The sequence below is a fragment of the Mirounga leonina genome, unplaced genomic scaffold (genome assembly GCF_011800145.1).
Source record: "Mirounga leonina isolate KUSES-001 unplaced genomic scaffold, KU_Mleo_1.0 Mir_97, whole genome shotgun sequence".
Taxonomy (NCBI): domain Eukaryota; kingdom Metazoa; phylum Chordata; class Mammalia; order Carnivora; family Phocidae; genus Mirounga; species Mirounga leonina.
Window position 1 is genome coordinate 744,914 of NW_023270889.1, and position 20,211 is coordinate 765,124.

The 20,211-nt window shown below is 40.5% G+C and overlaps 1 protein-coding gene across 7 annotated transcripts in view; it reads left to right on the forward strand.

Moving 5' to 3' along the window:
- Window positions 1–20,211, forward strand: part of LOC118006537 (ankycorbin) — a 139,891-nt gene that overhangs the window by 110,364 nt on the left and 9,316 nt on the right. For 4 of the 7 annotated variants that reach the window (XM_034999224.1, XM_034999219.1, XM_034999225.1 and 1 more), the window contains 10 exons: window positions 4,711–4,775; window positions 8,358–8,415; window positions 9,124–9,194; window positions 10,844–10,950; window positions 11,677–11,855; window positions 12,131–12,159; window positions 13,220–13,306; window positions 14,431–14,517; window positions 17,123–17,180; window positions 19,952–20,070. In XM_034999224.1, the coding sequence (XP_034855115.1) occupies window positions 4,711–4,775; window positions 8,358–8,415; window positions 9,124–9,194; window positions 10,844–10,950; window positions 11,677–11,855; window positions 12,131–12,159; window positions 13,220–13,306; window positions 14,431–14,517; window positions 17,123–17,180; window positions 19,952–20,070 (860 nt within the window). The remainder of the gene's footprint in view (window positions 1–4,710; window positions 4,776–8,357; window positions 8,416–9,123; window positions 9,195–10,843; window positions 10,951–11,676; window positions 11,856–12,130; window positions 12,160–13,219; window positions 13,307–14,430; window positions 14,518–17,122; window positions 17,181–19,951; window positions 20,071–20,211) is intronic. The other 3 variants (XM_034999220.1, XM_034999221.1, XM_034999222.1) reach the window with 3 other exon arrangements.

Consider the following 20,211-nt stretch of genomic DNA (forward strand, 5'->3'; position numbering starts at 1 on the left):
GAGGAATGCTTGAGAGCCCTTACTTTTCTCTGGGGTTTCTAAGGGCTGGCTTAATTTTTGTTTTGATTTCTAGGTGAACTTCCATTCCTTTATGCCCCCTAATCCCACTCAGATTTGATACCATGTAAAGACACAAAAGGTAATATCTAGCCATCTTAAAACTCAGGCACTTTAGAGAATGGGTCGTTTAAACTGTAACTGCAAATTATAGCCAATAAAGTGTATTTCATATTTTCATTTAGAACAAAGAAAAATGAAAAAACGATTGTATGATTTGTCGTACTTTACTTGCTGTTGACTTGTGTATGGGTGGTCAGAAAGGTCAACCATATACAGCCATCAGCATAACCTGGCCATAAAAATACTTCAGATGGTATACACACACGCAAACAAGTCTTTTAATTCCATATGGAATGCTATACAAATCTATACTGGGGGGACTAAGGGGTGATTCCATATCTAATAGTAAAAATAGTGGCTGTAAATAGGTCTTTCATACTCGGATCCTCTCCTGGGGATATAACAAGATAAACGGACCTGTGCCTCAGCAATGAAAATATGGTGAAAAGATGAGGATTACTATGACTAATGATGTTTAAATATATTTAAAATTATAAATAAGGGGCGCCTGGGTGGCTCAGATGTTTAAGCGTCTGCCTTCGGCTCAGGTCATGATCCCAGGGTCCTGGGATCGAGCCCCGCATCGGGCTCCCTGCTCCGCGGGAAGCCTGCTTCTCCCTCTCCCACTCCCCTGCTTGTGTTCCCTCTCTTGCTGTGTCTCCCCTCTGTCAAATAAATAAATAAAATGTTTAAAAACAAATAAAAAATAAATAAAACTATAAATAAGAACCAAATTTATACTTTTATTGTTTAAATATAGTCCGCATTCTGAAACTCTAATTTTTAAGAAAATATTTTAAATCTTATCTAGTTATTATTCTCTTTATTTTTCTAAATGTTTCTATATTATCTAAAATCGTGATTTTTTCAGACTTTGGCCTTGTTAGCCCTATCTCTATCTTCTGACTTCATTAGTTTCAAAGTTTTTCACATACACTTGAAGAGTACATCAATAATTCCTCTATTAGTTAATTCTTCTCCATTTTATAATCCTGTGATCTTAAAGAATTGAATAAAGGCTTATTGTCTGAGATGATGGGGGGCGGGGAGAAGGTATTCCATGGCAAGAATGGCTGGGCCATCCTTTTTACTTTTTATTTTTATTTTTTTAAGTCCTCTCTCCACCTAGTGTGGGACTTGAAACTCATGACCCCGAGATCAAGAGTCGTACTTTCTACCGACTGAGCCAGCCAGGTGCCCCTGGGCCATCCTTTTCAGACTTCCTTTCATTAATAGGATTTTTATACTACCTGTAATAGCCCATGATTCTTGACTTATAAATAACACTGGTCTTTTTACTTACAGGCAAAGTTCTGCCAGAATGTACTGAATTAGGGTTGCCGTGTTATTTGCTTTTGGGAAATTGTTTCCTGATATTCCAGACAGATCCACAGCTGAATGGGGGCCAGACTTATACACTGTCTCATTACACTGAGAGTCTGTCACTAATATAATGTATTCTCTCCAGAAAATTTTGCATTTGGAAAGAGGATTTTGTTCTAACCTTAGGAGTGAGAGACCTCTTGCTTCAGTGTAATGTCCAGGGAATGATGTATTATTTGGATTTTGAGACTATTTGAATGGGAAATACCGTCGTTCTCCTGGTTTAGGAAAACGTCGCATAGGGCCAGGGAATAAAAGAATTGTGTTTCCTTTAGAAACACAGTACTTACTTCCAGGTATGACTAGAACACTTGGAGTGCAATGAAGCCCTGTTGTTTATTTTATGCTGAGTTGTTTAAACCTCCCTACTATCTTGTCTCTGGAGAATTGTGTCTTTTTCCAATGGGTGCTCTTTATGTAGAACAGCTTTTGTCCACCGCATAGACGAAAGCTAACGCACTGCATACATGACATAAACAATCTTCTACTTACAATCGGGATGGCTTCCAAAAGTTCATCTGTAAGGCATTTGTTTAGAACTCAGAATGTGTTTGTCCTTAGAAACACTGTACAGATGATAGTTGGGGGCGAGGCTAGCCCACCGAAGCCTATTTCATGCATACTGTAACCGAACTCATACTATGATGTAGTATACATCCTGGAAGGAGGGGTTCTCATGCAGTAAAAGGAGGATGAGGAAGAGAAGAGGTTTGTCTTCCTGCTTCCAAGGGTCTCCATTGCCAACCTTCCTCATCCTCATCCATGTGGGAGAGGTTGGAGGGATTCCTGCCTCTCAGTGTTCCGCACCACCTAAACAACCCCCCCTCACGGATGCCCTTAGAATCCTGTAGTTCAGCTGGTCTCAGAAAAGAAGGAATCTGATCTTCTGACCTCACACGTGCTTCTGTACAGCTCACTGGGGTCCTAAACCCTCTAATTTGTATGTATTTCCTACTCCAATAATTAAAGATTTATAGTCAGGGGGTGCCTGGGTGGCTCAGTCGGTTAAGCGTCTGCCTTTGGCTCAGGTCATGATCTCCACGTGCTGGTATGGAGCCCTGCATCGGGCTCCCTGCTTAGCGGGGAGTCTGCTTCTCCCTCTGCCCCTCCCTGCCCCACTCATGTGAGCACATGTGTGCGCACTCTCTCTCTTAAATAAAATCTTAAAAAAAAAAAAAGATTTATTAATTTGACAGAGAGAGACACAGCGAGAGAGGGAACACAAGCAGGGGAAGTGGGAGAGGGAGAAGCAGGCTTCCCGAGGAGCAGGGAGCCCGATGCGGGGCTCACTCCCAGGACCCTGGGATCATGACCTGAGCTGAAGGTGGACGCTTAAAGACTGAGCCACTCAGGTGCCCCATGAAGACTATTTCAAAAAGGAGAAATGATATTTGGAGACTGGACCACCATATAAAAGAAATTGTTGTTTCTAAGCCCCATGGTTCTCCCCAGGGGTGATTTTGCCCCCAAGGAATATCTGGCAACATCTGGAGACATTTCTGATCATCACAAATGGACATATAATGGGTAGAGGCCAGAGGTACTGCTTATTACCCTAAAATGCATAGGACAACCTCCCTCCCCTCAACACACACAGCTTAAAGAATCAATAGCGCTGAGGCTGAGAAACCATTTTTGAAGCATGTCCCAAAGTATGGGTTGTTTACAGGTGTTACATTGGGCGTATCTTGGCCAAAAAGTTTGGAAAATGGAGAATTTAAGAGTTGACTATGTGTGCTAGGTTGGCTAGCAGTGGTAATTTTGGTTCTTCCCCGCAAACCTCCTCCCCAGACATTTGGAATGAGCTATACCTTCTAATTCAAATTAACAAGTGTGTATTAAGAACCTACTAGGCATCATCCGTGCTGGACTAGAGACACAGCAGGGAAAGAGTCCGAATTTCCTGTCCTCAATGAGTTCATAGTCTAGTCGGGAAAGAAAAACAATGATCTCCATAGATGTGTGTGTTGTGTGGAGGGGTTGGGGTGGGAAGGGAGTGTGGGAAGGTGCTCAGTGCTGTGAAGAACAGAAATGAAGCAGGGAGTAAGGATTAAAAAGGTGGCCGAGGAATGGGAATTTTAAAAGGGGAGGTCAGGGGATACACCATTCCAAAGCACCCTTACAGCGGCATCTGAGATGAGCGAGTAAGCCGTGTGGTGATCCGGAGGGAGAGATTCCAGGCTCAGCGCAGAGCAGCTGGGAAGGGCCTCGGGTGGGAGCCTGCTGGGCTGGTAGCCAGGCCTTCTGCCTGGAGGCTGCCCCTCAGCCCCTCTTCCATAGAAATTCTGTAGGCCCATTAGGCAGTGGAGAGAGTTGGGTCCAGCACGAGCACTTCCTAAAGCTGACCGCTGAGGCATCGGAGTGCCTCCTGTTGGAGTCACGTTCTATGAAGGGAACATAAAGAAATGCCACTTAAATAGTGTATTACTGGTTTTACAACTCTTTCCCTTCTTCCACAGAAGGATTTTGAATATCTGAAAACTCAAGGTAATTTCCATGCAGGGGCTGGAGCACATTTGGAGGAGAGGGAAATGAAAGGTCCAAAACCGGGATTTAAGTGTGTGGGTGTTCAGAATGTTCTCGCCTGGCCCACGGGCAGCCTCTCTTGGGTTCCTGGGCCTGTGGTAGTCGAAGCCTGGTGTGGCTGATGTGGATGCAGGGCATTTGGCATACATACAGTTGCAGAGCTGAGCTGCATGTCTTGAGTCACCTGCAAGCTTCTAGCTAAGATTTCATGGCACCCGGGCGCCTGGGTGGCTCAGTTGGTTAAGCGACTGCCTTCGGCTCAGGTCATGATCCTGGAGTCCCAGGATCGAGTCCCGCGTCGGGCTCCCTGCTCTGCGGGGAGTCTGCCTCTCTCTCTGACCCTCCCCCCTCTCATGTGCTCTCTGTCTCTCTCATTCTCTCTGTCTCAAATAAATAAATAAAATCTTTAAAAAAAAAAAAAAAGATTTCATGGCACCCCAAGAGAAACGGCACTTGGAGTAGACCCCGAATATTACCCAGCGGGCAGGATGCTCTGTGTTCTCGGCTCTTTTGTCACTGAACTTTACAGATAAGAAGCTGAGGTCTTCCCCTAAAGAGTAACAATCCCGTCTTTGTTGGAGAACAGTTTATTTCCTCATAGTTGTCTTCCTTACAGAGATAAGAAAGGGATTTAAAACGTGTGGCCTTTTTTTCCAAAACTTTTTTTTTCACTCCATTTAGGACACAGTGCTTTACACCTCGCAGCCAAGAACAGCCACCATGAATGCATCCGGAAGCTCCTTCAGGTAACATGGAACAACCTAAAATGATGTCAAAATTCAAGAGTACCCTTATCTGTGAAAGAACAAACACACGCACGCTCCTTTAAATACCATCCCAGAAACTGCATTTCCTAAGAGGCATCATTCTTTAAATGATAACCAAGGAGAAGATTATTTCCATAGCAGTTGCGCTGGTAAGGGAAGAGGATCCTAATCAGAATTTGGAGTGTCTTCCTGGGATCCAGCCTTTTTCTCTCCTTCATTCAGCTCCTCACTTTCTTTCCTGAAAGGCTTGTATCCCTTACGTAGTCCATTTTAAAAACTTTTTCCATGCTGTTGAAGATCCTTATGATACAGGATCTCCAGTATCCTAGTATTCTCTCCTTCTGTCATTGGGAGAACACAGCTCTTACTGAGAAACAGAATTTTAACTGCTGTTTCCTCATATGTCACTTTTAATGAGCTTTTAGTTCTTGGTTTTTGTTTAGGTTCTTGGTTTTATTCTTTATAATTTCAAGCCAACTTCCGGGTTTGCTAACCTTGCCCTCTTATAATGCTCATGTAGTGGGACGACCTCTGTAAATCCTTAAAGATGAATATTTAATGAACTCCCGATAGCAGTCCAAACTGTAACACCCCTCTGTTGCCAGTCAGAATGCAAGCCGGTGGTTTTCAGGAACAGCACAGAGCAATAAAATCCGCGCCTGGCAGACTGTTCTGTTGAACTGCTGCCTCAGCCTTCACGAGCAAGCGCTGTGTGTGACCGGCATCTTGCTTTGATTTGGCTTTGCAATTCTAATGCAGAAATGTGGTCACATTCTTCAACTTGTCGTGCTCTGTTGATCACACAGCTTCTTGTCTTCCATTACATGATGTAAGCTACCACCAATGCCAGGAATGCATAACCTTAACAGGTCTTTGAAGTGAAATTCAAGAAAAATAGATCAACATCTGTGATTATTATTATTATGTTTTTTATTATGAGGCATCTCTCTGAAAACGGTTAAAATAGAACTTCTCTGCCTTCTCTGAGACCCGGCACTCTGGATAAATGACAAATCACTGACTTGTCCCAGTATCCTGCCTCCATACCCTTGGCCTTCCCTTCATTTTTTCTTTAACTTATTTGTATTTTAAATCTCCATTCCCAGTCTGGCTTGGTTATCCAGACTTTGCATCTGGCTCTAATTTTCGGGAAGAATGAACTTGACAAGCTGGAAATCCTCATGGGCAAGGACCAGATATTCTAGCCTCTAATGTAATTTTATATCTGGTTATGCAAATGGGTTGGTTTTTCTCTGGAATCTTTGAAGCCTTTAAACACTTCCTTGTGCTATTCTAAAATTAGGCCAAAGCATGGTAAGTCGTAACTTGATCTCCATTCTTCTTACCACTGACGGGCAGACAGACATTTCACTCTAACATTGCCTGTTCTTGCCTCTAACTTGCAAACTTGCTGTTCTTCTTTCTGAATAGTTGCTAAAACCTGAGGCTTTGATGTCCTACGAATGGGTTGCTTTCCTTGGGTCCTGGACCTCTCTAGCCAATTCTTCATTTGTGTCTTGGCATCCCCTGCCCTCTGTGTTGGGACTCTTGTTATCTCCTGCCTTCCCTTACCCTCTGTACTTAATCCACTGTAGGCTCTCTAGGCCTTTGCTCTTACTGTCTGCTGGAGAGACTTCTCTTCTCCAGTGGCTACCATTTTAAAGTTCTGCCTCCTGAAGGCAATGAGCACAAAGAGTCTTGTGAGATTCTTCAAATTCAAATGAACTCTCTCCCTCCCCCAAGAGCCCGCTAGGCCCCCCTGCTTTTAACAAGTGCCCCGTGGGCACCATGCACTGTCAAGCATTGAATATATGCTCATGAACAGAGAACAGAGCAGCCCCTATCCTGATGGAGCTGGCCATCTTGTAAACAAATCCGCAAATACACATTACATATTGCATAACATCATGAAGAAAACTAACAGAGACCTGAGAGAGAGGAGTGTGGGGTGGATATTCAGGGAAGGCCTCCTGGAAGAGGTGATATTTAAGCTGAAAATGATGGAAAGAGCCAAGGGGAAAACATCTCAAGCAGAGAGAAGAGCAAGTTACAGAGGGCCTCCAGTAGGAAAGGCTCTGGTTAGGGAGGAAAGAAAGCCTGGGGCAAAACGAGTGAGGAGGAGAAAGAAGGACATGGGGTGCCGGCCTATGTGGCATAATAGGCAGACTGTAACTCCTCTAAGCACAGCATGGAACTGTGGAGGGCTTTAAAGGAAGGACTGATATTCAGTTTTAAAAGATCACTCTAGTCCTAGAGAGAATAGGGGCAAAAGCAAAGCTGTGGAGACCACGGGAGGCAGCCACAGCTTGTCTGGGTGAGAAGGTGCTGGCTTAGCTGACGGGATGATCATGGGGAAAGAGAGAGTAGAGCAGGTGTATTTAGGACACAGAATTGACAGGACATGGTGGCGGAGGGGAAGGAGAAGAAATCAGAGATGGCCCAGTGATCTTTGGCTAGTTGGCTAGTTGGGTGATGGTGCTGTTGACAAAGACAGGGAAGCGTCAGGGAGAGGAGACCAGAAGTCTGGGCTGGGCTGCATTTGAGGTGCCTACAGGGAGCGGGACTGTGAACTAGGCAATGGGTTATCCAGCCTGGCACTCAGAGATGGTGTCTGTTGTATACAGAGAAGAACATGGGCTCTAGCCCAACACATCTGGGTTTGAATCCTGGCTCTGCCACTTCCTGTGACTTGAGTAAATTATTAACTTCTTTGTATCTCAGTTTCCTCAAATGATGGTGGGAGTGATAATAGTATCTATCTAGGGTTGTGAGGAGCCTTAAAACAATATTTTGAAGAGTGCCTGGCACGTGATAGCTAATAGGCACTATTGTGGTGGTTATTGTTAAGATTTCCATTTGAGAGTCATTAGCCTCTTGGTGGGTGTGGATGAGATTACCAAGGAAGAGAGCAGCGAGGAACCCCAAGGTTCTGTTTGGCTAATGGAGGGGGAGTGGCCAGAGCAGGGGCCAGGAAAGCAGGCTAGTGTGGAGCCGAAAGGAAGGAATGTTTGGAGAAGTGGGTGGATTGCTGTAGGGGGAGGACACAGATGTTTGTTGTTGTGGGAAACATGAAGGTTGTTGGTGACCGACTAGGGCCATCTCTGTGGAGTCTGGAGGACAGCACGCAGCTGCACTGGGTTTGGAAGTGAATGGAAAGCGAGGAAGCCTGGATTGCACGTGGGCCGTTCTTGACAGAAAGTTGGTTTTGTGAAGAGGGATAGAGAATTAGGGCAGGAAATGGGGGGAAAGATGGGATCAAGGTGAGAACTCCTAGAGCATGTGTGTTAGCTGATGGGGATGATCTGCTGGTGATGGGGTGCTAGTGTGAGAGAGAGGACAGGACAGCCAAAGCAACAAAGAGGTGACCTCTTGCCTGGGTCACCATTACTTGGAAATGAGTCCCCCCCCCTCCCACCTCCCCAGTAGGCCCTGGAGCACAGCAATCGGGGCTTATTCCTATTTAAACTCTTCCTAATAAGATACATCATAACCTTGCAGGAAAAGGATGAACTAAACAGAACTGAATTTTATTATGTGTATTTATTTATTTTTGTCTTCTAGTCTAAATGCCCAGCCGAAAGCGTTGACAGTTCTGGGAAAACAGCTTTACATTATGCAGGTGACTTTCAGTATCTTATTTATCTTCTGCCACAAGAAATACTAAATTTTCCTTTTCCTCATTCAAGCCATTTTATTTCTGATGCTGTTGTCTGTCATCATTCCTAGAATTTCCATTTCCCTCAGTTTGCAAAACGTGTGGAGTTTTATCAAAGAACACATCTAGAATTCATCAGTTGTGCCAAACAATCAGTAAAAATTGTCATGGTTATTGTATTTTAATTAATGTAAGCTTCTTATTTAAGAGGCACTCATAAGCATTTGCAGATTTCATGTGATGTTTGATACAGACTTTTTTGATTTGGGGCTCAAAAGAAACCCCAATTTTATTTATCAGTGTTCTGTTTTACTGTCTGTTTTTATCTCACACAACTCCAAGTAATAGGACGCTGAGACCGAACTCAGGAATGATGAGATTTATAAATTCCTGTTAGTGCTCGTTGTGGACAAGCCAAGTCCTTACAAAATTTGTATTTGTATTTGTATAAGGGCAACTGGCAGCCACTGGCTTTAGGTCTGGAAACATCAAAATTTAATAGTAATTGAAAACGCCTTACTTAACCTTCCTGATACCATTGCTCTTCAGTGCAACTAGAGTAACATAGGCAAACTGGGTGGGACGCGAACTTTCCATGTCCTGAACGTGTTTGACATCCCTGCTTGTGTGAACAGCGTTGTGATGGGCTGTGGTGTTTGCTTCCTTCCCCAGCGGCACAAGGCTGCCTTCCAGCCGTGCAGGCTCTTTGCGAGCACAAAAGCCCCATAAACCTCAAGGATTTGGTGAGTATCGGGCGGCTACTAGATGGACACTGGTTTCTAGAGCGCTCTGGGCTACTCCCGAAAGTCACGAAGACATTTAGAGACCTAAGCATTTGGCAAGACTAGTGATTTCCAACCTGGGTCCTCTTCTGCCAAATGGATTCAAGTATTCTCTCCACTGGTCCCTGAACCATTAACAAGACATTTTGCAACATGCACTTCCTGATGTGTATATTTGTTTCTGAGCTTGTCTGCCATCAACCTAAATATTAATAAGGCTGACTTTCTTGATTTTTAGAAATAAGAAATAAGTCTAAATTGAAGTTCTATTATTTCTGTTCTTTCCCATGTGTCATCTTGGGTACTCTTGGTTAGGGTTTCTCAACTTTGAAGACTGCTTCTAGACTATTTTAACCTTGCTGGACTATTTTGAGAGTAAATATACATGCCATTCAGTCCTGGTTTACAAAGTTAAATTTCCTGCCATAGGATGGGAATTGACATGCATATGCATTGTACCTAATGGGGATATTGTTAAGTGAGTTTATAGAATCTGAGGACGAATTCCCACTCCCTGAATCTCAGTGCTTTATAACCAGAAAGTATTATAACTTCACAGAGATAACGTTTTAGAAACGTGTCTGAAATTCTATTTTAAATGGAGACTCAATCTTTAAGCAGTAATTATATTTTTTTAAGTCCTCATGTTAAATCATTGGCTATATTGTAATTTATTTTTTCCTTTGCCTCTTTGAATACGTCTACCTTAAAAATTACTATCAACCCCATTTGTGAGGAATGTTCAAGGAAAAAGCAGAACAAAAACTTCTCTTTATGGTTTGTATCATTTGAGTTAGGACCTCTTCACCCTAAGATTGTGGAAATAGTCACCTGTATATTCTTCTGGTATTTTTTCTTGTTTTCTGTTGTAAATAATGTTTAAATTCTTAACTTCCTTACATGATTTGTATATGAGTTGGGATCTCATTTTCTTTCTCTGTCTTTTTTTTTTTTTTTTTGCCTTTTTTATTTTTTTAAATTTTAATTTCAGTGTAGTTAAAATACAGTGTTACATTAGTTTCAGGTATATAATACAGTGATTCAACATCATTTTCTTTTTTTTTTTAAGGAATGCCAATTGTCATCTTAAATCATTCTTTCCATTGATCTTTTATCTAGTCAGGTGTCAGGAATAGACAGACTCTTAATTTCTGTTCTGTTTTGGCACCTGTCAGGTTATGAAAGCATTCACTCTCTGAGAAGGGAATAGCAGAATGAATGGTAGGAAACATGTGGTTCGCTTGGAAGAAGCTGCCACCACCACCTGTGGAAACAAGTCCTTCATTTCTCCAGAGCCATCTCCTCAATAAACATGATATACTTGCCTTGAGCCTTTACATACTTGGTGTTGCCCTCTCTCTCACATCATCGCCAGACTGAGTGATGGTCACTGAAGGAACAAGTAGCCCAAGAGGCCGAGGTTCTGAGGAAAAGCTAACAGTTGGTGCAGCTCCGTAAGAAGAGCTGTGCTGAGATGTAACGGTACACAGTTGGGATGCAAACTGTCATGGTGGCAGGACGGCTCCGGAATAAATGTACAAAGAGCAAGGTCCTTTGCAATTCTGGCCATTTGGTGTCTGAGTTACAATCAATCTGAATTTGTCTCCTAGGATGGGAATATACCACTGCTGCTTGCAGTACAAAATGGCCACAGTGAGGTCTGTCGCTTTCTCCTGGACCACGGAGCAGATGTAAATTCCAGGGACAAAAATGGAAGGTACCACAGAAATAGAAATCATGGGATTTCGGCGATATCTACATTCTGGGAGTCTCAAAATAACAAAGCTATCTTTTGGATCGTTTGTTATAAAGTGCTTGTAATTTTTTCATTTTTTGCCTTTTTTTTTTTTAAGTAAACTCTGTGCCCAACATGGAGCTCAAACTCATGACCTTGAGATCAAAAGCCGCATATTCTACTGACTGAGCCAGCCAGGCACCCCTCCTGCCTCTTCTGATAATCCAGAATCTGTTTTGACTTAAAATAGTTTTCCCTCAGACCTCAGTCTATGATGAGATTATTGAATACTAAAGTGACTAGGCCATTTCCAGTGGCTTCTCATGCAAAATTAAACAAGAGTAAACATATTGGCTGCTTTTAAAAATAGTCATAATGATGTATAGGTACTTTTAAATGCTTGAGGTGAAAAGAGGACATAATTTATGCCAATCATATTAAATTCCATCATATTTAGAAGATTATGTTTAGAAGATTATGTCTCTGTTATTTGACCTAATATGGGTTTAATGTTTTGATTTAATCTGAAGTTTAAAAACAAAAATAACCTAATTTCACCTCGCTAGCACTACATTTCAAATTCCCTAGATTAAGTGTATATGTTTAACTGCACTTATCATCTTTTCCTTGTTTTCAAGATAAATGACTTCCCAAGAAAGTGTCTTCCCATTGTCTTAGTACTAATTTGGTGTCTCCTTTTTTCTTTAGAACTGCTCTCATGCTGGCTTGTGAGATCAGCAGCTCTAATATCGTGGAAGCCTTAATTAAAAAGGGTGCAGACCTAAACCTTGTAGATTCTCTTGGACACAATGCCTTACATTATTCCAAACTCTCAGAAAATGCAGGAATTCAAAGCCTTCTATTATCAAAAATCTCTCAGGATTCTGGTATGTGAAAGAAAATAGCCAGTGTTGTTTTAAATTTATCCACTCCATTTTCCCCAAAGGGTAAAGGAATGTGCACAATATGATCTATTTTGTTATTCCTTTAAACATATTCTTGAAGAAAAATGAAGTGTTAAATATTGTGTTTGTTGTGTTATGGGTGTGAGTGTGTGTGTGTATGTGTGTATCCGCCACCAAAAGCCCCAAAGTGGATGTGAGTCATGGTCCTTACAGTTCTGTTTTTTTTTTTTTTTTTTTTTTCACTTTTTCCTCTACAGATTTAAAGACACCAACAAAACCAAAGCAGGTATTTATCTTTGGGGGAGAGAATTTTTTTTATCATCATAGCTTGTGGGACTTTGAAAATGTCCTGATTAAACCACTCTGTGGTCCACTAGAAAAGTGACAAAAACTATGTTGAAAATACTTAAGGAGTGAAAAATCTTTAGAATAAATGATTCATTGTTAGAAAATGGTAAAGGTTTTCTTAATGGTTTACCCTGTTGCCAAAGCATGTAACTTAAAAACTTGCTACTTATATATTCATCTTTTTCTGAAATGTACTAATATTTTCTGTCAGTGTAAAAATGTTTGGTTAACTCTGTGAACAAACAACAATATTTTAAATACTTGTGTATCCCATGGATTATAGACATCCATCCATGGCAGTGTGAGATATTTAATGAACATAAGAGGTTTAGCTTGTCCTTTCATTTTAATTGGAACTTTTCTAAAATGTCGTTAGAGTTACAGAAATTGAGAAGATTGCCCTGTTATTTTGGAGTTTTTCCCTAAAAACATCAGTGTTTTTTCCTTTTTTGATGAGATGTATAGTTGACTGTTGTATTTATTTACTTATACATCAAGGTTCTTGAAAAATTGTCATAAAGAGGAAATAGTCAATACTGAATTTATTAGGTACTAGCTGGGTTACTTATCTATAACCTTCAGAGATGACATTTCCCCTTGCCCCCATATCAACATTCTTTAAGGAAAGGAGTGAAAATAATGCAAAGGTGGTAGAAATACCACTGCTTTGCATTAAGACAGAAGCTAAACGAGGAATGTATCCTGGGTTCTAAATGGGGGCAGACAGCTCCCCATCCTCCACTTTCCCAATTCTCCACACCAACTTAATCTGGTTTTGTCTTGTGTTTTATATTTTCTGGCTATTAAAGCATGGGCTGCTGGAAGAGCACTTGGAGCATGCATATTACTTATTTTTATGTGGGTAGATGTCAGGTCTTGATAAAATAAGAAATGCATGAACAGTTGAGGTTTTTCTCATTTGGTTGATGAAGCTGTTTGTTCAGACTTTACTAACCGAACTAACCCACCTCCGTTCTTTGGACTGTGATAACTTCCAGCATGATCAAGTCTCTAAACTAAGCTCAGAAAGAAGTGGAACTCCAAAAAAACGCAAAGCTCCACCACCTCCTATCAGTCCTACCCAGGTAAAGACAAAAGCAAACCAACAGTGAACAAACATACAACATCACCAACAAAAAACCACAATTTTGTCATTTTGTGTTCAGGCCAAAAAGAAATGTTTTAGGATTGACCCTTAAATGCACATTTTTTTTTCACATTTATTTTTTTTAAAGATTTTATTTATTTATTTGACAGAGCACTAGAGAGTGAGAGCAAGCAGGAGTGCGGGGAAGAGGGAGAGGGAGAAGCAGGCTCCCTGCTGAGCAGGGGGCCCAATGTGGGCCTCGATCACAGCACCCTGGGATCATGACCTGAGCAGAAGGCAGACACTTAACTGACTGAGCCACCCAGGCACCCATTAAATGCACATTTAAAATTTTCTTTACTGGTTTTCAATTACAGAGGGCGGTATGAAGGATTTTGATTATTAGTATGGAAATAATGTTGATTCTTATTTATTGCAAGGCTGAGGAGTTGAACAGTATCTTTCTTAAAAGCCTCAAGGAAAAAAAATAAAAATAAATAAAAGCTTCAGGGGAATTTCTCAAAATCTTATGACAGAAACTTCTTCCTTAAGTGAAGCTCAGTCTCCTTTTAGTACCTCACATTAATAGCTCACATGAAGGCAGGAAGAATGGGTGGCTGGGTGAGGCAGTTAATTGAAAATGAATTTTAGTTGGTTTCTTAAAACACTGCTAAAATATATTTGCCTTTCTAATTACATTGAAGGTTGGCTAATATTAAAAGCAGCTTTCATTTCTGAGCTTATAGTGACTGTTGCCTAGAGGAGGAAGCTCAGATGTCTGTGAAATCTCTCAAGTAGTTGAGAGGAATATCTCCTCTGATAAGTTATGTTAACTATGTGAGCATATTCGCTGATAATATTCTCAACATGCCACAGTTTTACAGGTTTTGAAAATTGCTTCTCATGACTAGAGGAACAGAGTTACTTAGTTATACTCTGCAAGGTTTCGGAAAGTATTTGAGGGGCTACATTAAGTTGAAAATACTCTTGAATTAATTGAGACTAAGGATGGTTACCATTAGATTTATTTGCATTGGTTAAGTAGGTGAATTCTTTGGCACTAGAGAAGAAAAGACTATGAAGAAGCATTCTTTATCTGTGATTTTCATTTTGTCTTTTAAGTTGAGTGATGTGTCTTCCCCAAGATCAATAACTTCAACACCACTTTCGGGAAAAGAATCCGTGTTTTTTGCCGAACCACCCTTCAAGGTAATTCCTTTCCGTGTTCAATTAATTCTGAATCGTAAGATACATAATAGATATGATTTAAGTGGTACAACGTTGGGCAAAACAAAATAGACTTCCCAGTGATTGGTTCACAACCTTTTCATTATGAAGCACCCTTCAGTTATTTCTCTTGGCCTGGACTCCACACACAAAGAGTAGAATGAATAAATTACATTCATTAAGTAATAACTAATTTTCTTCCTTTTAAAAAAAAGGGACAAAGATAAGAACTTAACTGATAGCCAGTCTTCTTACTAAATCGAGTTGATATAATGCCAATCAAAAAGAAAGAAATGTTGATTATTCTTTGATGTCTTACTGACAAGTAATTGTATATTTTTAATTAAGGTTTTTTGTAAACTAATATGCATTAATTTTAGAAAATCCATTCTACCTGATTCTCTAGATTTGTTGTTGGAAAGTATTTTAAGAAATGGGGGGACATTTCACTTTACTAACTGTTTACCTAACCATCACTAGGAAATCATGCTTGGAAAGAAAATAAAAATTGTAATTGTTGAAATGAAATTGCAGTGGTATCTATATTGCTTTCCCCCATCTAAGAATTACCAAATATAAATTTTCTTTGAACTTGGATGCACAGTGATCTGAAAAAGATTGTCAACCTGACATTTCTCCCACTTTTAACTAGATTTTATTAATAAATTTTTTTTAAAAAAAGATTTTATTTATTTGACAGAGAGAGACACAGCGAGAGAGGGAACACAAGCAGGGGGAGTGGGAGAGGGAGAAGCAGGCTTCCCGCTGAGTAGGGAGCCCGACTCGGGGCTCGATCCCAGGACCCTGGGATCATGACCTGAGCCGAAGGCAGACGCTTAACAACTGAGCCACCCAGGCACCCCTTTATTAATAAATTCTTAAGATGAATATCTATGCAAGGAAAGGCAAGAAAGTTTTATGCTCTTAAATTAGTACCCTACTATCTTCTAATATAATCATGGCTCAAAGGATGCAATGCATTCCAAAGAATAATATCACAAATTACAATTTTCAGAAAAGGAGTGTAAAAAGACTTTCATTTATTTACCCTCTCCCCCCCCACACACACACACAAAAGATAAGAAGTGACACCATTTAGAATGGCTAAAGTTTAAAAATACCAAATGTTGGTGATAATGTGGAAGAACTAGAATTGTTTCGCTCTGCTGGTAGGAATGTAAAGTGGCAAAACTACTTTGGAAAACTGTTTGACAGTTTCTTTAAAAGTTCATCATACACCTAACATATGATCTAGCCGTCTATTCACTGATGTTTATCCAAGAGAAATTAAAATGTATGTCTCAAAAAATTATATACACAAATGTTTATAGCAGCTTTATTCACGTATCCCAAAACTAGAGACAATCCAAATGTCCGTCAGCAAGTGAATGGATGAGGATAATGAGATATGTCCATACAATTAATTATTACCCAGCTATAAAAAAAGAATGCAGAGCTGTACAAGCATTATCATAGATGAATCTGAAAGTCATCATGCTGAGTGAAAGAAGCCTGACACAAATTCATACCCATGACATTCCATTTATAGGAATTCTAGATAATGCTAACAGGAGAGTGGCAGTTGCCCGGGGCTGGGGCGGGCAGGGATTGGCTGTGTTGAAGCAGGAGAAAACTTGTCGGGTTAATGGAAATATTCTGTGTCTTGATTATGGTGGTGGTTCCATGGGTGTGTATCTATCAGAGCCCCTTACACCATAAACTTTAAATGGATGCTCTTTATTGTACCTTAAGATAGCTGAAAAATTAAACATCTATTTTTATAAAGTGAAAAGACAGCTTTTTGTAAAGATGAGTACTTGCCAAAAATGAGCCACTTTATTTTTAGCATTTGGGCTTTCACAAAAGTTCCTTTGCTGAAAACTTATCTCTCTTATCAGGTCTATGGCTCATCTGGATGAAACATAGTAATTTCTGGCAACTCGTTGTATTTTGTTTTGAAATGAAAGTCTGGCTTTGAAGTTGCAAGAATTTTTGCAATGTATTTAGCAGACAGATATTCAAGGACAAAGGTTTAGAGGAAATCTTTAGAGGTTTGTCAATCCATGACCATAAAGCTTTTTAGTCCCTTATAAAATTACCTTTATCTTCCCTGACAGGTCTTATTTACTACAATTTCTCTTAGAAGTATTAATAATAGTACATTAATAGCAATTAATGTATAAAATAGTAAAGCTAAAAAATAGTTCTAATGTATTTTAATCCATGTATTACCCAGACAGGTAAAACTTGTATTTCACTATGAAAGTAATATTTGCCATCTCAAGTTTTAGGACAAAGCCATAAAGTTATTACATTAAGAGATATTTGTATTATACTTACTAAATGAAATTTCTGAAAAATATTTTGAGGTTATATGCTCTGGAACCTAACGTTTTAGAGATTATACCTCAGTAGATAATTGTCACTTCTATTCACTTATATTTTAAAATATTTTCTTTCCTGGGGATCTTCTAACTTTTTCTAGAAGGCTAACTGTTCTGTGTCAACTCAGGGGGGGAAATTTGCTTGCTTCTCTTGTGGAATACTACAGTCAGGAATATTCTTTTAAGTCATTTTTGCGTTCCAGCAGGCTGAGATCAGCTCTATACGGGAAAACAAAGACAGACTAAGTGACAACACTACAGGTAAGATGAAGGGAGAGCTGTTTTTGTCCCTTTGACAGGTCTGTAGTCCATGGCCATTTAAAGAGAGCAAAGGCCAAGCCGGGAGGGAGTGCAGGGAGGTTGGGGAGCCCTGGGGACCCCAGAGCTGCCAATACTACACAGGCTGACACTTTCCTTACTTCTGGAGGCTTTTACCTGGATTTTAAGGAGTCTGTAAGCATGGATATGAAAAAAATATACCTCTGTTTTCATTTGTCCCTAAATGTCAGCACTTCCTTCAACTACGAATATAGACAAATAACCCCCAGTGATATTAGCAGACCGGTGACTTTGCCAATAAGAGAATTCACAGATAATGTCATGTCACCTTACTCTTATCGCGGGTATCTGGAAATATCCTCGACAGTCTCTCTGCTAGAAATATGGCAGTTACTAGACCTGCTGCCAGATCTGGTTATTTGGTGTATTACAAAATCAGCTCTTAAATTACTATAGCCTGGGTATTCTCTTTTATGCATTTTATTTTATTTTAAAGATTTATTTATTTTAGAGAGAGAGCGCATTCATGCGCAAGAGGAGGGAGGGGCAGAGGGAGAGAATCTTCAAGCAGATGCTCCCCTGAATGCAGAGCCCAAAGTCGGGCTCGATCCCACGACCCTGAGATCATGACCTGAGCCAAAAACCAAGAGTCTGTTGCCTAACTGACTGAGCCACCCAGGTGCCCCCCTTCTATGCATTTTAAATAAAACATTATTTTGTGATGAGGTCCTCTGCTGCCGTCAGCAAGCAGCAGTCCTTGCCACTGGGCAGCAAGTTATTTCCTGAAAGGAGAGCCAACTGAGCATTTCTGTGGCTGCAGGATCTAACTTTCTCACTTTGGATTTTAAACATATATGCAAAGACAAAGTGTTAATGAAGTCACACACAGTCATACTGTCTTCACCAAGATAAGGTTTAATTCATTGCCTTAAGAGTCCATCCTGTGGGTTTACTCTCTAAGAATGTAGTATAGTACCCCCAGAGTCCATTTAAAATGTCACATAAATTATTTCTAAAGCTCCTTTTGCTTCAACATTCACCTTCTTAGCCTATTATGCATTTCATGTGTTTGGAACTTTTAACTTACAGAATTTAGAAATACTAAACTTTCTAATTCCTGGCAGAGATCCATGTTAATTGTACACTTGTTACATTGGATTCTTTAAAAACCATCCATTGTATTTTATTTTTTAAAAAATTATTTAATTTAGAGAAAGCCTGTGTGCAAGCAGGAGGAGGGGCCGGGGGAGAGAGAGCATCTCAAGCAGACTCCCCACTGAGCACAGAGCCCGATGCAGGGCTCAATCTTAGGACCCTGAGATCATGACCTGAGCTGAAACCAAGAGTTGGACACTCACCTAACCCAGGCACCCCTCCATTGTATTTGAGAAGTAATTTCTGTAGTTTAGAATTACAGTCATGCTCTCAGTCCTCTGGTTTATTCCAAACTCAACAGACATTATGTCAAGGGGACTCTATAAAGCTGTGGTTTAGGCACCAGACATCAGAAGTAAACATTTCTATGAAGAAATGTCATTTTGTATCCTTCCAAATTAAGAGTAAAGTTTTCATCTTTGCATTAAATGCCTGTGAGAAAATAATAAAATAATGGTAAAGAATGTAGGTCAGTGCTATTCAGATTGTGGTCTGTAAACTGTTGCCAGTCTACAGGAAATAAGGAGTTTGCACCAGAAAGCCATCCAGCGATACCGCTAAGCACACGGTTTTGTCCAGCACTTTTTTTTTTTTTTTCCCATAGGAACACTGTATGAAGGAGGTGGTGTGCTGAATGACATTCTGGAATAAGGTTCTTGTCTCAGCACATTGAATAATAGCATTGCTTTAGATGCCATTTCAGCATGATAATCAGTAGGATGTCAAAAAGTGGTGGTTTACCGACAGTAGGATTGTGGGATCCAGAGGCGACCATTTCGTGGTGGGGTGGTCATCGGGTCATCGAACGCTGGGTCCTGAAAGATGCCTACAAGTGACCTAGCCAAAGAGATGCTGCAAGGGCAGTCGTATGCATGAAGAATTAAAGCAGCAGCTTTGTGTTGAGAATATAGAGGGTATGATGGAAAGTTTGGATCTGAGGAAGATGTGTTACTAGAGATCAAGGGCCATACACCTGAAAAAGTACATTGGCACCAGATGATGGAAGCCTTAACCCGAGGAAGCAGTCTGGAGATTAATTTTGGAGAGAGAGAGTGATTAAAGCACTTGAACCACAGGACTGACCCTATCAAAGCGCATGTTTCAGGAAGATTAGCCTGAGTAAGGCGATATTTTTACTACGGAGAGAGAGAGAGAGAGTTTCGTTACAGTGCTGTTTGCAGGATTTCCAAGCCGGGTGATAAAGTTTGAACTAGAGTAACAGTGGTAGGGATAAGAAGTAAACCAGGATATTTCTAAAAGGATTCACAGAAATGAGACTTACTAGGCATGGGAGGAACAAAAAGCAACCAAGGTATGATACTTAATCAGGTGAATGGAAAATATATGAACAAATCCCATCAGTTTTCGGATGAGCTTGTATGCGTCCAGGCATCTGGTCCTGTGCTGGGAATACCCCAGGAAGGAAACCCCAGGACCCGAGAATTGCTGTTTGTCTACCCAGCTGCTGGAGGCTTTCTTTCATAGTCAGGACCAGGAATAAGCCCTGGATTGGGTAGAAAGGGACTTGGTTAAAGGTCAGAGAAAGACTGGTTTAATTTTTTTAAATATTATTTTAAATTGCTTTTCACTTTTCCAAGGTGCTGATAGCTTATTGGATATAAGTTCTGAAGCTGACCAACAAGATCTTCTTGTCCTTTTGCAAGCAAAAGTCGCTTCTCTTACCTTACACAATAAGGAATTACAGGATAAATTACAGGTGGGTACAGAGATTGCTACCACGGACTCTTCTGTAGTGTGAGACTATGGGGTTTTTTCAGGTTAGTCAGATGATACTTTGTTTTAAACATCTCCTATAGTTTCTTCTTTTTTTAATATAGTTAGCCTCGAGCATTTTACG